The 18,271-nt window shown below is 42.5% G+C and overlaps 1 protein-coding gene across 1 annotated transcript in view; it reads right to left on the reverse strand.

Moving 5' to 3' along the window:
- MYO3B (myosin IIIB) overlaps nucleotides 1–18,271 on the reverse strand; it is a 319,347-nt gene that overhangs the window by 152,908 nt on the left and 148,168 nt on the right. The window contains exons 16-18 of the mRNA XM_033944123.1: nucleotides 13,200–13,279; nucleotides 9,762–9,839; nucleotides 6,110–6,315 (exon numbers count right to left, since the gene is read on the reverse strand). Of these exons, the coding sequence (XP_033800014.1) occupies nucleotides 6,110–6,315; nucleotides 9,762–9,839; nucleotides 13,200–13,279 (364 nt within the window). The remainder of the gene's footprint in view (nucleotides 1–6,109; nucleotides 6,316–9,761; nucleotides 9,840–13,199; nucleotides 13,280–18,271) is intronic.

The raw sequence follows: 18,271 nt of genomic DNA on the forward strand, positions 1-18,271 counted from the left end.
ACATTTTACCACGTGAGCACTTACCAACATCCATTTTTTTAGGCAGTAACCCTCAAATTCTATAAAGTGCGCCTAAAGCTAGGCACCTATATTGGTATGTCTAGCTGATGTAGGCACCTAACCTAGGGCTAGATTCACTAAGGACACCGATCTTGTCCCAACCACTTTGCGACCCCGATTTTCCTCCGACCCGATTCACTTGCCTCGTGGCCGATCATCCTCCGATCAGATCAGATCCGTGCATGCAAATGAGGGGAAACAGCATGCAAAGTAGGAAGAATGTGATTCACTAAACAAATGCAGGCACACCAACGGGGCTGGCCGATCCAACAATAAGCGACTGCTGAGGACCAGTCACTTGTGTAAAAACCCTGCTCTCTGCCGCGATTCTCCTGCTTTGGCTGCGCTGCTCTCTGCCGCGATTCTCCTGCTCTGGCTGCCCTGCTCTCTGCCCCGATCTCCTTCTGCTCTCTGCCCCGATCTCCTGCTCTCTGCTATATGTATGTTGTATTTCACGTTAAGGGTGGTTTATTCCCTCCAGCTACAAAATACACATGAACTACGAGTGCAAGAAAAGCTTTGAGTATGGCGAGCTATTAACAAGATGCCTGAAAACAAAGTTAGAGTCCACCAGAATCAGAAGCAGCCTTATAACACCATCTTAAATAGTCCAACACCATCTTAAATAGTCCAACAGACCCTGCTCTCTGTCCCGATTGCCGCCCTGCTTCTGCCCCGACTCTCCTTGCCTTCCCCTGCAATGCGAGCCTGTGGTTTTAACCTGCGGGTTTACAGCGGGTTAAAACCACGGGCTTGCGCAAAAGTAAAAAACAAAATAAAAGTATTAAAAAAAAGTTTTCTTTAGCTCTTCCGGGCACGGAGGGCCTGCCCATGCGCAGACCATCTACAGATGGTCTGCACATGTGTCGGGATCGCTGGAGAATGATCAATTCGGTTGGTTGGGGTCGTGATTCCGATCACCCTCATTTGCATGAGGGCGATTCGTGAATCATCCCCCCGGCTGCGGATCAGATCAGATCCGATCTGTGGCCCTAGTGAATCTAGCCCCTAATTTGTATTTGTATTTATTTATTTATACCTCGCCTTTCCCAAGGCGGGTCACAATAGAGTACATACACAAACAGAATCACATACAGTACAACAAATCGAACATGAATAAACAATAATAGTAAAGCCTCCTAAAAATACAATTGAGTAATAGGTGCCAATAATTGACATTCAATACCTTTTAACTGGCAATGAAGCCCAGATTCTTTAACCGGTCTACATTTCCAGCACCCATGATGTGAATCGCTTTTCCATAGGCGCTTTAAGCTGCCTAATGCCACTTCCGTCATTAGCCATGTCCACCGTGGCATTAGGTGGCCTAAAGCACCTATGGAGTCACGATTCTAGTGCTGATTTTTTAGGTGCCAATAGGTACCTTGATACTCAGTTAAAAATGTTTCAATGGCATTTTTTACTAAGATTGGGCGCCTTCTAGTGCCTAAAAACACAATGCAATTTAGAAAATCCGAGCCTAAGTGGAGTTAATTGAAAGTTAGGTGCCTAACAGATGACAAGCGCGGAGCGCAAAGTTGAAAGTGGATGTGCTTAAGGGGCAGATAATGGGCACATTTTTGAGTTAGACGCCTGTTTTTGAGAGTTAGGAGCCATTGGGGGCCAGATTCTATAAACGGCACCGGTATTGGCAGCCGCTAGAGAAATGGGTGCCAATCATGTGTTCATCATAGAATCACAGCTGTTTTTTAAAAACAGGCACCTTAAATCTAGGCCAGCATGTTAAACGCCTACATTTAAGGCACCAGTCACGCACCTATGGAGGCACATAGAGACACCTAGGATGCCTAAGGCCATTTCCGGCACAAACCACACTCCGGCCAGACTTAGGCATCCCTATGCACCTTTAAAGGTGCAAAACCAGTACCTTAAAATGTGCTCCCTGATTGGTCAGTAGGGTGCCTGCCACCGCCTAACTGTAGCACATCATTTACAGAATTTGGGCCAGTATGCCTAACTTAGGCGCAGGCATTTAGGCCAAGAAAACCATGGCATAAATAGGGTGCACCTACATGTTAGAACACTTACTGATCTAAACGCCAAACTGGTTATCTTAAGTGATTGGCTTCTCTCTAATAAACTCTCACTCAATGTCGACAAATCTTGCGGTCTTCTTCTCCCCATTAAAAAATCTGAAATAATACCTGGAACAATTTACATCAAATCTACTCCATTACGTATGGAAACTAAAATAAAATTATTAGGCGTCGTCCTAGATAGCGAACTTACATTTCACGATCACATTAGTTCTGTTATAAAAACTTGTTTCTTCAAACTACGTATTATTCGCTCCCTCAGATCTATTCTAACTTCCGACTCGATTACCATACTAATTCACTCACTAGTCATCTCTCACTTAGATTATAGTAATTCTCTTCTCAATGGACTCCCCCAAAAAGAACTTCGGCGGCTGCAACTTATTCAAAATACTGCTATTAAACTCATTTACAATGTTGGCAAATATGAACATGTCACTCCTCTTTTTAAAGAGGCTCATTGGCTCCCTATCACTCATCGGATTCTTTATAAAATCATATTACTTACTTTCAAAATCAAACAATCTCACCTGCCCTTGTTTCTAGATAAACTTCTAATCCCCCAAAGTTCTTCTCGTTCTTTAAGATCATCTGATCAAAAACTCCTTTTCATTCCTTCTCTAAAAGAATCTTTCTACACCAGGACTACTAACTTTGCCATAACTGCACCCACATTGTGGAACTCTCTCCCCCAATTTCTTCGGGACGAAATCCAATTACCAAAATTTAAGATTCTCCTCAAAACTTATCTATTTAAAGATGCCTATGTCAAATCTTAACCTTTTTTTTTTTTTTTTTGTTTTTTTTTTTTTTTTTTTATCTTCGGTCCACTTGTTGATTTCTTCTTCAATCTAATTATCATTCTCTCAGCATATCTCTCATACCAGGCACCCCCGCCCCCCATGTTTTATCCCTTCCCTCTATCTCATTTCATCTAAGATTATGTAACTTTCTCCCAACCCTCCCAATTACCCTCACTGTCAGGTTTGTCCATATGTTCTAAATATTTCTATTTTTTCTTCCTCACTAATCTCTCCCAACACATCTAAATACTTCTTTCTTTTCTATCTAGATTTTATTGTTAACCGGTCAGATATTTGTTTTATGATCGGGTTATAAAAAACCAATAAACTTGAAACTTGAAACTTAGGCCCATATTCTATAAAAAGCACCATAAGTTAGGTGCTGGTAAGAGCCCTACCGGCGCCTAACTTAAGTGGCAAAGCCATTTAAAAGGGACCTTAAAATTGTTTAAAACCAAAAATATAGGCGCCTAGATTGCGTTTACAGTGGCGCTTAAGGATGTCTAACATTGAAGTAGGCGTGGCTAACACCAGAAACAACCTTAGGCGCAGCTGTAGATATGATTCAAGTCAAACATAGGTGCTGGAAATGTAGGCCCCGAAAACCAGGCCTACATTTCTGGCACCTATGTTTGAGGTAGCTGCAGTTATTTAAATGATGCCCTGCGTGATTGATGGCCATCTTTTAGGGGGTCTCTAATACCGGTGCTGTTTGTAGAATCCGGCCCTTAGCACCTCCTAAGCACGCTTAGGAAGCACTAAACGTGTTTCTATAATGGGCAACTAACTTTTATAGATTTACACTTAGCACCACACTAGTTAGCATTGAATTTTTAGGCAACACATAGAGAATCGGGCCCTAAGGGCTCATGCAGTATCTGTATGCTAACCAGTTATTATGCAGAAATATAGCTGAGCTAACTAATTAGCACAGGAACACCCACTCTTTACCACCTGAGATGCCCCCTGCCAAAAAATGTTAAATATGTTGTAGTATGCAGTTAGGCCTGGATTTTCTATACAGCGTCAATATTGGCTGCTGCCTATAAAGTGGCCACTGATCACGTGTCAATCAGGCAGCAGCACCATATCACGTCTCTGGGAAAGATAGGCACCAGAATGTAGGCCAGGGTTTTCCAGGCCTACATTTCCAGTGCCTATCTTTGTTGTAAATCGCGCCTGTGTAGGCGCTTTAGGTCGCCGTACTCCATTTCCAGCATTAGCTACGCCCACAGTGGCACTAGGTGGCCTAAAGCGCCTATGGAGGTGCAATTCTGGTGCTGAATTTTTAGGCGCCGCTTGAAACTCAGTTAAAGACGCCTAAAAAATCATCACTGTTTAGAGAATCCAGGCCTTAATGTTTGCTAATTTGGCAGTTATTGCAGGATGCCTAAGCGCGTCCTGCGGTATGCCATTTTCAGCAGTTTACTAAAAGGGCCTCCAAATGAGGTGAACTAAGTTTGTGCTTCTGTGTTTTAAGGCGCTGGCGACTCAAGTGCAGGGCTACCAAACTTATCCTGGGGATGTCCCTCAGTGATTTATATAGGAGATCAATTTGCATAAACTGGAGACCCAGTATAAGCAACCTGATCTCATGTATATTCATTGTGGATTTCCTTAAAACTGAACTGGTTATGGGATCCCCAGGACAGGTTTGGGAAGCCTTGTCCAAGAGGAATATTTATCATTTCATTATCAATATTACTACCTCATTACCCACAATAACATGTGCTAAGTGAGTTATGCATTCGGGAAGTCATTTTATAACATAATTTTGCATGTAAATACTGTTTTCTGTCATAAAAGGCCTCTTATAAAATTATGTAAAAGTACACATGACTAGAAGGTAGATATTTATTTAAAAAATTTCTTTACACCTATTCCTAGGTGGTTTTCAAAATACAATCATAAAATGCAGGCACATACAATAGTTATGCACAAACATAAGAACATAAGAATTGCTGCTGCTGGGTCAGACCAGTGATCCATCATGCCCAGCAGTCCGCTCATGCGGCGGCCCCCGGGTCAAAGACCAGTGCTCTACAATGAGTCCAGCCTCACCTATGTACGTCCCAATTTAGCAGGAACTTGTCCAGCTTAGTCTTGAAACCCTGGAGAGTGTTTTCCCTTACAACAGTCTCCAGAAGAGCGTTCCAGCTCTCCATCAAAAAAACAACAAACACTCCAATCTCTTCAAACAGATATTACCTGACATGGCCAACCACAAATATCAGTAAAAATATTCACATAGATCGAGAGTAAACAATCATTTTAATGCTTCCATGAATAAAGTGGTTTTTAATACCTTCTTAAATGTTTGAAAATCCAAAAGAGCTCTCAATGGTCCTGTTAAATTGTTCCATAAAGTCACACCTGCTCAAGAAATAGCAGATGTTCTTATGCTCTCATAATGTGCTTTCGGAAAATCTGTCAATGACAATCGTATTGTCCCCTCAGACCGTAAGGTTCCGATTGGTCGATAGAGCGTCATTACCTGTGTCAAATACCAAGGAATACTTGTATGCAACCCAGGTATAGTCAGAGTTGGGGGTGGAGTCACGAGTACACGCATAGGTTATAGACTATATTTATAGCAGGTGCCATGCAGGTAGAAATGCTCATAGCCTTATGTCACAGTTTTGGCTACATAGGAGCCCTTTTATTAAACTGTGTTAAGTGCTAACACATGCTTAACGTGAGAAAACTGGCCTAACCAGGACACATTAAATCATTTTGAAATTAGTTTTGCCATTTGAATGTGCTAACCACACAATTCTTCTTATCATTTTTGCAGGGTGGAGAATGTGTGTGGAAATGCTATTCAGCTAGCGCGCTAAATGCTTCTTTTACACCGCAAGCCGGCGAGGTACATGCTCCAACACTCATAGGAATTCTATGAGCATCAGAGCGTTTACCTTGCAGGCCCTCAGTAGAAACAGACAGGGAAAAATGCTGGAGTACCTGAATCAATTCATGTAAATCGTTCTGAGCTCCCTGGGGAGAATGGTATAGAAAATTAAATAAATAAATATGCAAGTATTGCAGGGTCTTTAAAGAAAATACCCTTAAACAATGTGCTGCTTCCAAATTGAAATGAGGGTTCAAATATAAAAAGGGGGGAATTTTAAGGAATCTGTTTGAGTATTATTTATTGAAAGGTACAGTATATATTTATGTTCCACCCCTCACCTTTTAATAAACTCCTGGAAGAGGATGCGATGAGAATAGCCTTGCTGTCGGATGTGGACTGTTTCCAAGATGCCAGTATAACGAAGCTGCACCAGCACTCTGTCTCTTGAGAACTTCATGGATTCCCGGTCATCGTTGGGCTTAATACAGCGAACAAAGTGAGGTTGCCCAACAACCATTTTAGATAGCAGGTCCATCAAAGAATACTGGCAAGGTAAGGAAAAGAAAAGATAGAAATAGAAAAGGAATCATGTGGTTGGGAGGGGGGGGGGGGAAATCATGAATGTTACTGAAGGAACCCATACAACTGAGACAGCAAGTTAGGCAACTTAATACTCTAACAGAGAAAAATCGAAACTAGAAAACGACACCAGATCAAGACCATAAGGTCTATCCAGTTTGCCCATCCATACCATCTTCTTATGAGATCTATTTGCCTGTCTCATGTTTTTTTGAATTCAGATAGTCTTTTTTTTCCACCACCACCAAGAGGAGGTTTCCACATAGCCACTAAACTTTCTGTAAAGTAGTACTCATATTTGGTTAAGTTACGCCTGACCTTCATTTCTAGCGCTTATCTTTCACGGGAAGCACAATTCTTTATATGGTGCCATTACATGATTGACATGCAATGGTGGCTGCTTTATAGGTGGCCACCAATATCGGCACCCTTTAGAGAATCCAGACCTTACAAGAAATTGGAAAGAAAATTACAATTTGTATAGTACAGTGTGTAGAAAAGGCAGTGTCAGATCCAGTGGCTATACGTCCATGACCAGCATTCCCATGTATAGGTGACACAGAGGCCTATATATGCTAATTCAAGCTACAGCCTCAGCACTGTGAGGTTGGGGGTTCAAACCCATGCTGCTCCTTTTGACCTTGGGCAAGTCACTTAATCCCCCCATTGCCCCAGGTACATTAGATAGATTGTGAGCCCACCGGGATAGACAGGGAAAAATGCTTGAGTACCTGAATAAATTCATATAAACTGTTCTGAACTCCCTTGGGAGAATGGTATAGAAAATTGAATTTAGAAAACCCACAAAATTCTAAATGGGATCTCATCAGAGATTTATACAGAGGCACTATCACTTGCTGCCCATTCTTCTTCCTAAGTACCCAAACATCCTTCTTGCGTTTGCTCTCACCTTTTCTACCTGTTTGGCCACCTTAAGATCATTAGATATTATCACTCCCAAGTCACACTTTCCTTTCATGCACCACACATCCAAGTGCCGATTTATGCCTTTTTTTTTTACAACTTAGTTTTGTGAAAATTCCCCTAATATTCAACATAATATGATATTTATAGAAAAACATTTTTCAATGTACAATTATACCCAATTATGAACAATAAGACAAAGTATAGCTGTGAATAGTATAGAGAAATAAATATAGACGACCTCCCAACTCTCCCCATATACACACACTTTATTATAGTAATTGCAAATATGCCTTAAAAAGTTAAGATGTAGCAATGTGTTAAAATTTTCTCAGGTTTTAGATCTTTTATGGTACTAAACAGCTACATGGTATAGTAAAGTAGTGCCTTCTGTATCTTTTTAAAGAATCTCACTTATTTTATGGATGTGAACTCAGTTCTCCTTTTTTATGGGACCTTAATTTTGATTTCCTTGGGCACAGCCTGTCTACTGGGCTACATTTGATCACATGTTATTCCTGGTGTGTAAGCTTATGAGTTCTCTGAGAACTAGTGCTTTGATTTACAAATGCTTTCCCTGACTCATCCATTGCATCTCTGATCCAGTCTCCTTGGCAAGCTATGCGGTAACAGGCAAAGCTAGTCTCCCATTAAAACACAAGTCCTAATACAACACTGAGGTAGTATTTTTGGTAGCTGAAATCAGCCTAGTCCCCTTCTGAATGTTTTGCTCTGGCTTAGATCCACTTAAGTACCATTTTATTTTAAATAAGTTGATTAGCTGCCAGCTGGTTTGCATGAAAAGGTAAGGACCAGCATATTCTTAGCACATTATGACTTACAAAATTATTTAGATGTATATAGCTAGGATGGAAAAGGAAAACCTATAGTTGTACATATTCCAGTAAGTATTTGTACATGTGTCTTGTGTAGATAACAGCCCCAATCTACTGAAAGTCTTCCCCACAAGACACAGAATAGGAGAAAACTGTCAGGGGCACTTTTACTAAGCTGGCTAACATGTGGCAAGTGCTATCTCCAGCTTGAGTCTTTCCTGAGCACTGAGGCCACTTTTAGCGCACTCGTAAAATGGCCCAATTTCCTCTATTAATGGCCACGTGCTAATTTCTCTATTAGAATGCTACCGACACCTATTTTCTAGGTGGTAAGGGCTCATGTTATAACCAAGTGCTAATTGGTTAGCATGTGACCATGTAGCTATGATAATCAATTAGCACAGTACATCCCTATTCTCCACCCCGAAACATGTCCCATTGATAAAAATTAAATTCTACTTTTTAGCACATGGGAAACGAGTGCCGATCCAAAACAATAATGGTACGCACATGTTAGTGATTATGGTTATAGTTGTGGTTATTTTTATTTGATACGTTGCCTTTCCTCCTTGGATATCACTGCACTTTAGTAAAAGGGTCTCTTAATGAATTAGGTCCATATAATTTTTTAAATAAAATAACATTTTAATTTAGACTAGCAACATAAAACAGTATATTATCCAAAAGTGGGCTAGTACAAAATTGACTGTCCAAGAACACTTCAGAGGCATTGCTGGATTAGGATAAGAAATGGGTGTGCCTAAAAGTTATGACACGCGCTGGTGCTTAGCACGATTCTATAAGGTACACATACCTTTCATAGAATTGCACTAAGTGCAGTTCGCCATTCACCAATTTCTTGAGGGTCATATATAGAATGGTCCAGAGTGAACTGTGTACCATGTGCGATATTTTAAAAATTGCCCCTCAGATCAACATCCTTAAGTCTAATTTTGGCTTTTTTTGCCCTGGATATGGCTGCTGCCTGTACCAGTTACCATTCTCCTTCACCATCCAGGACTTTGGATCCAATGCCAAACTTTCCAGCCCTTTCATCAACTTTTTCATCTTATTTTTATACTTATCCCTTATATCACCTCCTTTATTCCCCAATCAGCAGAGTTGCAAGCTCTTTCTTATCACGTGCTCAAGATCTCAAGGCTCTAGTAGCAGCAATTCTTTACACCTGAACTTCCAGATGAGTCAGAACCTTCCTCAACCTCACTTTTAAAATGGGGGAAGGGACTCATGAAGCAGAGACATCATGAGTGTACTACACTCAGTGGTCCCTGGGTTTTTTTTTCTGATTAGACCCCACCCTCCTTTCTCTGTAATCCAGCAAATGCAGTGAGAATGCTGATTAGAAGGCGTAAGACCACAGCTCCCGTAACATATTCACTCTGAATCCCAGCTGTCTTTGTCACTGTCATGCAAAGATTTCCATTCTCTTTCCGCATGGGCTATAAAGGCTCCCTGCTAAGTATCTCCAGCTCCTTCTGAACCAAACAGCAGAAATCAGGTTCCAGAATCAAACCCTTCACATACTTTCATTCTGAAATGCATTGCTGTAGATTAAATTTCCTCATCAGCTGAAAGCGAAGAGAAAGTCTAAAAATACCAAAGAGCACTTTTTAATTATCCTGAGATTTACCCTGAAATAGGAAGCTACAGTTTGCCTTTTCATGTTGGTAGTTTCCTCGGGATGTCGCATCATTTCCATTGTGTCAACCTAAAAATTAAAAAAAATCCAACCTGAAATTAATCATTTTCCTATCTAAGAAGCCTAAATTTTACAAGCTGACATTTAGTTAAATTTTTAACCAAATTTGGAAATTCTAGGGGCCCTTTTACTAAGCTGCACTAAAAAGTGATCCGTGCTATATTATCATGTAGGTTTCTCATGCACAGCTCTAAAATGGTCACAATTTGTTTTTTCCTATTAATAGCCATGCGCTAATTTTGAAATTAGTGTGAGGCCATTATCATGTCAGCCCTTATCGCCACCTATTTTGTAGGGAGTAAGGGCTCCCAGCCAAACCACATGCTAATCAGTCAGCACAGGGCATGCCTTCTCTCCGCCCCCAAACATACCCTCATACTAAAAAATAAAATATATTTTTTTTAGTTAGAGGGAAGCGTGCACCAATCCATGCTCATGCATCTTCTGGTAGTACCTTTTTAACCTGCAGTAAGCATGCATTAGTTTTTACCATAACTTAGTAAAAGGACCCCTAAATTTTCAGTCTAATACATTCTTCTAAATTTAGATACCTATTTTAGGTGTCTAGTGCTGAAAAACAGTTTTGTGATTAGGTTTTCTTCTAATTTATCCTAACTCTGCCCTTGTGGCCGCTCACTTTTTAGGCCTCTTTTATGAAGATGTAGTAGATTTTTGCAGCTATTTGGATATAAAACAAAGAAGAACAAAGTACTCCATGGGTACACCAAGTCTAGCGAGGCACAGCAGAATAGATGGAGATAGTCAGTGCACAATTGGTGCTCAAATGGAAGTACTTTATTGCTTCTAATGACTCATGATTAATGTGACCATAGCTTCAGGATGCCGAAATGTCCCGTTCTTGAGCAACCCACTGCAGTGTTCTCCATAGCGCAGAGGTGCGCAAAACAAAAGGCAATGTGAGTCGATCGCCCAGGAACAACGCCGACGCAGGAACAGATCAGGTGTGTGCAGCAACTGCACAAGCTTTCCCCCTCTCCCCCCCCAATGTCAATTCTGACATCAGAGTGGAAGTTCCAGACCAATCAATCGCTGCCTGGGTGGCCCAGAACTTCCCCTCCGATGTCAGAATTGATGTTGGGGGGTAAGCTTGTGCAGATTTTGCATGCACCTGGCTTGTTGCTGCGGCGGTGGCTTTGAGAAATTGGCGGTGGCAGAAGTTTGGGGGGGTGGGCAGGGAGAGAGAAAGAAAGACAGAAAGAAAAACAGAAAGAAAGAAAGAGAGAGAAATGAAAGAAAGAAAGGATGCACAGTCAGAAGGAAGTGCAACCAGAGACTCATCAGATAACAAAGGTAGGAAAAATGATTTTATTTTCAATTTAGTGATCAAAATGTGTCAGTTTTGAGAATTTATATCTGCTGTCTATATTTTGCACTATATTTGTCTATTTTTCTATAGTTGTTACTGAGGTGACATTGCATATTTTAAAGTCATCTGACTTGACCTCTTTGAAAACCCCCCGAATATACGATATAAATGATAATTAATATTTTCTCTATATACAATGTGCTTTGTATTTTTTTATTTTATGGTTACCATTATGAATTAATAAGATATTGTGTGTACATGAAAAATGAATGGAACAAATTGGGGCGGTGCTAGGGTGGAATTGGGGACGGGACTATAAATTAGTAGATGTTCTGTTTTGAGGAAAAAATAAATGGTCATGTTACACATAATACAAAATAAAATCCTAAGTTAAAATAGCACAACTTGTGGTAAAAGAACCCATTTAAGCAGTAGCCCACATTGGTAACTTACCCTCTAAGGGGCCTATTAGAAAAATGTGTTAAGTTTTTGCATTTCCTGTGTCTCAACTACAAAAGTTAAAATGCAGTAAGTACAAAGCCTATGTGTGTGTGTTGGAGGGGGGTGGGGTGGCAAACATCTACCCTACAACTGTAGCACTATTCAGCTGCCGGTAGTGCAGCTGTATTTAGGCCTAGATTCACTAATTCCCCCTTCCTTTCTGATCCATGGCCGATCCATAGCCGAGTCTTCCCGGGCGACCAATTCAGTAAGCCTCTTCATGCAAATGAATTTGATCGGAGACACGCCCCACAGCGATTGCACAGATTGTTGTAGAGCGATTCGGACGCATGCACAGACCATCTTCTTTGCCAGTAGATGCGCATGCGCATGCTCTCCTGACTTCCCTCTTGCTGGCTCCAGGGACCGAGCCCTGTCCTGCAGTTTCCCAGACCCCGCCTTCCCTCTCTCCTTCCCCAGGAGTCCCGCCCGTGACCGCCTTTCGTCCCTCCCGGCTCCGGTAACTGAGTTGTGGTGGCAGCACCTGCTGCCCTCCCTCTCCACTTCTTAGGCACTATTCAGGATACGCTGCAGGGAAGGGTTACATGCGAGCACGTGGTTTTAACCTGTGGGTTTAAAGCGGGGCTACACTATGGCGTGTTCCAGTCTGGAACAGAACACGCCGTAGTGCAGCCCTGCTTTAAACCTGCGGGTTAAAACCATGGGCTCGCACTGCAGGGAAGGGCGGCAGAGAGCAGGAGAGTCGGCAGGGACCTGAGCGACTGGTCCTCAGCAGTCGCTTCTTTTTTGATCGGGCAGCCTAGTCGGTGTTCCAGAAATTGTTTTGCGAATCGCTGCCTTCCTACTTTTGGATGCCCTTCCCCTCATTTGCATGCGTGGATCGGATCGGGTGTGGATCGGATCGGGTGTGGATCGGGAGGAAGGTTAGTGAATCGGGTCGGGGTCGCAAACTGCGCGGGACACGATCGTTAAGATTAGTGAATCTAGCCCTTAATGTCACATCTTGAGATGCCATGAAGTGCAGCCACACTTTCGGCTATAGTGACAGATAGCACAAGACATCAATCTGAATGCCAGCTGTCTGTGGCGGCCACAACCCGTTTTCTGTTCAAGACCCATCCTTATCAGTCTATTGGGAAAGAGCACATGCTATGTGCAAATAGCATATACTCTTTAAGAGCATGGGCTCTTAACTACATTTGTATCAACATGAACCCTACCCCCAAAACACACAAAAACATGAAACAAAACCTTTCTGAGTGCCCATCCATACTTTTAAATTCTTTTCATGCTGATGTTTAAGAAAAAAAAAAATTATATTTAGGTGCCCTTGAAGAAGGCATTTTTATGGTGAATGTATTTGATGATATACTATTTCTCTCATTTCATCTGTGTATATGTTTTGGGGGTTTTTAACAGAATATTTTGCAATTTTATATTTTATTTTTATTTCGCAATTTTAATGGTAAGGGAAAAGTTTCCACAAAGCAAAACAATGTCAATATTTTCAAGAAGAACCAATAAAATCTTTCATTTCACAGCCTTCAAACTCAGAACTCATATAGCAATCTGTTACAAACCTTGATGCGGCCTGTGCCAAGCTGCGGAGGTAAAGACCTGGATGCTGCTGTTATTCTTGCTCTGGACTGAGCCAGATTACCTGGCAAAAACATTGAAACATTATTAAAAGAACACTCATGGGATTTTACTGCAAATCGAAGAAATCTACAAGCTGAACAGCAGTACACCAGAAGGGAGGATATTTATCAGACACAACTGATCTTCACCTTTTAAACCCAGCTTCTCAGGCGGTAGACTAGTGGCAGTTAGAGTAACAGCCAGAGCTAGCAGGTCTTCATAGGAAGAATTCAATCAGAAAGCAGCATGTTGTTGGACTGACTGTATCAGATTGGCACAAAAATGGAAACCTGAGAGACTGGCCAGAATCAAAAAAGAAAAAATAAACCACAAACCGGCAGAATGGCCCTGAGGTAATTAAAGTTTTCCTCAGAGGTAATTAAGGTTTTCCTCTCTAAACCAAGAGGATTTCACAAGAGAAGCAAGCAAGAACTTTTTGCTTTTAGAAAACAAACTCTGAACTGTACAAGTAGGTTACTTTTACCAATCTATTTAATAAGGTAAATTTGCCCAGTTTCATAAAAGTTTTGTCAGGATAAGGCAGTGTGGTTGCTTTAAAGGCAGTAAATAGAAATTAAATTTTTTTTTTTTTTTTTTAAAGGAAAATAAGATGATACTCTTTCTATTGGATTAAAAAAAAAATTAATACATTTCTCAGTTTTTTTTCGGAACCTCAGGAGCAACAGGATTCCTTGGATAAACAACTTAGGCCCAGATTCACTAAACTCATCTTGTTGGGTGATCTGAGTCTTGCAGGGTGAACGATTCACTACAGCGTCCACATGCAAATTATGTGATCAGACACACGCCCCACAGCGACCCCACGGATCGCTACAGAGCAATCCAGACGCATGCGCAGACCATCCTCTTTGCTTGTAGATGTGATCTGCGTAGGCACTTGCTTTCTGCACAAGCTTGAGGTCAAATCTAGGGGGAGGGGTGGCTGCACTCGCTGGCCCCAAGAGAGGACTTCAGGAATCATTTCAATTTTTTTAAACTATGCAGCCAGAATGGAACGGAACACGCTTTGCAGCCAGACTACGGCACAACAAGGAACAGAACACACCTTGTGCATCCCTGCTTTAAACCCGCGGGTTGAAACCACAAGCTCGCACTGCGCTTTTTGCACAATATACAGTATAAAAAGGGAGATGCATATGTACAGTTTTATTTTGATGGTTTTATTTTTTATTTTGATACTGGGATTTCAGGGCGGCAGAGAACAGGACAGTCGGCAAGGTCCTCAGCAATTGCTTCAGTTTGGATCGGCAATCCCAATCAGTGTTCCTTCTTCTGTTTAGTGAATCGCTGCCTTCCTACTTATGCATGTCATTTCCCCTGATTTGCATGTGCGGATCGGATCACAGATTGATCGCACAGCTGTTTAGTGAATCGGGTCAGAAAACGATCGCAAAACCATTGGTACACGATCGGTAAGTTTAGTGAATCTAGCCCTTACTGTAGAGTCTATAGCTAGTGAAAGATATTTCTAAACGCTTAGAAATACCCCCCTTTTGTGTGTTTATCTGCTAAATCAGCTCCCATGAAACAGATACAGAATAAAAGATCCAAGCTTTGAGGGTAAAGGGGAAGTGATGTGGACTAGCAACACGCTCTCAGTGCATTTCAAAGCTTTAGCAAGCCCAGCACAAGATGTCCAAATGTTTTCTCTGGCTATATCTTCAGAAGCTAAACTGTGATTAATAGCACCAAAAGAAGCCTTTGAAGCAGGATTGGTGACATCAAAGTCCTAATCCATGGGTGGCAGGATTTTTTGTAATGAGTGGGAAGCGTTCGAGCATATTTCAAAGGATTTACAGCATGAATAAACAATGTGTTTCTGCAGATGTGCCACACACCTTTCAGAGTTAGAACACATAAGTTGCAATTTTAATTTATATGCAAATAGTATTAACAAGTCTTTCAGATGTGAAGAATTTTTGTCTGTATTGTTATGCTGTTTGGATTGTAAAAGCCCCTTGGCTGGACCATATTTTTTTTTTTCATATAAAACATAGGGATATTTTGCCAACCAATAACTACATAAGCAGCACAACTATATCCCTGTAGCATATAATGAATAGTCCACTTTTGGCATGGTTTCAGGAATCTGTGATATGTCACACACTTAACAGTTGAAGAAGAAAAATGCCAAATCATCTGAAAGCAATCTAGAGCAGCACTGGCAGTCAGAGATGGCAATCATGTGAGACACAGAATCGCTTTCCTGATCTGCATTCTCTCTTTTTATCAGTTTACTTAGGATGGGGCAAAAACACACAGACTAATATGTCTTTCAGTATGGAACACTGCTGACACCATCTGGTAGAGCTTGAAGGAGGGTATTTAATTGCTAAACACTGTAGTGTGTTTAAGTGGGAAAGTAAGAGTGAGAACATTATCAGAGGCAGATTCTCAAAACTAATATCTGTCTTTAATGTGCTCGTTAAACCGGTTCCAGCCGGTTTAGCCCGCATGTAATTTAGCAGCGGATTATCAAAATGGCTTACCGAGGTCTTTTCCCCAGTTTTCTAGCAGTCTCCAATACTGTCATGCAAATGTAGTACAATGAGGTCATTAATATTACAATGAGCATTCCGAGCAATTCTCTGCAATCGCTGAGTGATTCTCTAACCTCGTTGTGCCACATTTGCAGCCAAAATTTGCTGACAGGTCTGAGCTGTTATTACCTTACTTTCTGATCAGTGCCTGAGTGCTGATTGGCTTAGGCACTGACAGGAAAGTAAGGTTTGACAGCTCAGCCTCCCCACCCTCCATGCAAAATTTTATTTTATTTTTAAAATCTTTATTAAATTTTCAAGGCTAATACAAAGTGCATAAAATTATAAACCCCAAATTGAAGATCGGCAGGAGAGATGCCCACTCTCTCCTGCTGCATCGCACAATCACCCAACATTGCTACCCCCTCTCCCAGTGAGAGAGATGCCCACTCCCGCCATGCATCCTACAACCCCCACCCTTTCCCTTACCTTGCTTATGATGGCTGGCTAGAGGGATGCCTACTCCCTCCAGACAGCAGACACGCCTCTTCAAAATGGTGGGCCTCCCCTCCCAGTGCATCCATAGGAGGTGCCTTAAATAATCTGGGCCAATCAGAGCCTTAGGCCCCTCTCTGGTGCATCCCAGGATACACCGGGGAGGGGAAAGCCCACCATTTTGAAAAGGCAGGATTGCTGGTCGGAGGGAGTAGGCATCGCTTTGGCCAGCCATTGTAAGCAAGGTAAGGGGGGGGGGGGTTTGGGAGGTTGTCAGAGGCATGGGGGTATCGGGGAGGGGTGTGGAAGCAGGAGGGAGTGGGAATCTCTCCCGTTGCCAGGGGGTGCGTTGCTTGGTAGCAGGAGGGATTGGGCATCTCTCCTGCTGCCAAGGAGGGGGGTCAGGGGGTCGCTTGACATTGGTGGCAGGAGGGAGTGGGCATCTCTTCTGCTTCTGGGGGGGTGTTGCTTTGTGGCGGGAGGGAGTGGGCATCTCTCCCGCTGCCAGGGGAGGTGTTGGGTGGAGGGTTGCTTGACTTCAGCGGTTCGATTTGTTGTTGCTGTTGTTGGGGGGAGGTTGTGTTTTTTCTGCGTATGTGCTCATCGCTATCACCAACGATGGGCACATGCAAATTTAGCAAATCTTCGCTACTCTCCACCAACCTCATTTGTATGTGCATCTTTTGGAGAATAACTCACTTTTTGAAAATCGGTACAATAATGGCTACAACAGAAGCCCATCGGTTTTTAATGTGAATTTTTGAAAATCTAGTCCTTAATGAGGCCAGTGCTGTATAACCTCAAGTTCCTGTGTTGATTGGTAGTGTTGGAGTTGGAAAGCAACTTCTGATGTTATCCAGTGGAAACAGACCAGAGAGTGTTTAATCTCCAAGCCTTGCAATGCACACCTGTAGGTGTGCAACTGAAGGGATGTGACCAAATGAGCAGACCCCCCTGGATCCCCTTTGGAGCACGTCACAATACAGAGGCATATGAAGAACTGCAGGACTTATTAGAGGTAGGTGAAAAAGCTTGGAGAAAGATTGAAAACCACTCTGGTAAGATTATGTGGCAGAGGATGGGAAAAATGACTTCCCCCCTCCCTTTTAGAAAGCTGCAGTAGCAGCTACCACACGACAAACGCTCCGATGTCCATTAAATCCCTATGGGCGTTGGAGTGATTACTACAGCAGCAGCCACTACCACAGCTTTGTAAAAGGAGCCCTAAGAATTCTGCAGTACCTTTATTGGCCATAGTAGACCCTTTGGACAAGTTTGGAGATTCATATTCATCAGAGCCATCTACCTCTTCCCCCCCCCTCCCCTTTTGACAAGCCACGCTGTCAAGCAGCACGAACTAAATGCTGAACTGCCCATAGGAATAGAATGGACGGCTCAGTATCTAGCTCGTGTTTTTTGGCACTGCACCTTGATAAAAGATGTTTATTGAGTTGAAGGCCTCACTGAATATATCAGCAGTTAACTGGCCAACTTCTGACTCTACTCCATAACACCTCCAAAATAGCCGATATGATGTTGGGTGCTAACCAGTGGCATAGTAAGGGTGAGCGGCGCCCAGGGCGGTGGCACCCCTCTCCCACCCTCTTCCATGCCCTCCTGCCACACACACGCCCCCTTCCCTTTCCCCGTACCTTTTTAACTTCTCCAATGTGAGCAGCATGCCTCCATTGGTCTCCGCTCTCCCTTTTGATGTCACTTCCTGGGTGCAGGTCCCAGAAGTGATGTCAGAGAGAGCGCTGATGGCAACACAGGCAGCTACCTCGCGCCAGGGAAGTAAAAAAAAGGTACAGGGTAAGACAAGGGGCGTGCGCGTGCAGCAAGGAGGGAGCGAGGAGAAGGGGTGCCCCACCCTTAGGAAGACAGCCCCGCCCCCTTCCCCTTACTACGCCACTGGTGCTAACTGGATATTTTTAGCGACACTATCCAGTTAAGTGGCACAAAATATGACTGGTTAGCCCCAGATAAGCAATTTAACTGACTATGAGCCATTTCTGGCC

The sequence above is a fragment of the Geotrypetes seraphini genome, chromosome 5 (assembly GCF_902459505.1).
Source record: "Geotrypetes seraphini chromosome 5, aGeoSer1.1, whole genome shotgun sequence".
Classification (NCBI taxonomy): domain Eukaryota; kingdom Metazoa; phylum Chordata; class Amphibia; order Gymnophiona; family Dermophiidae; genus Geotrypetes; species Geotrypetes seraphini.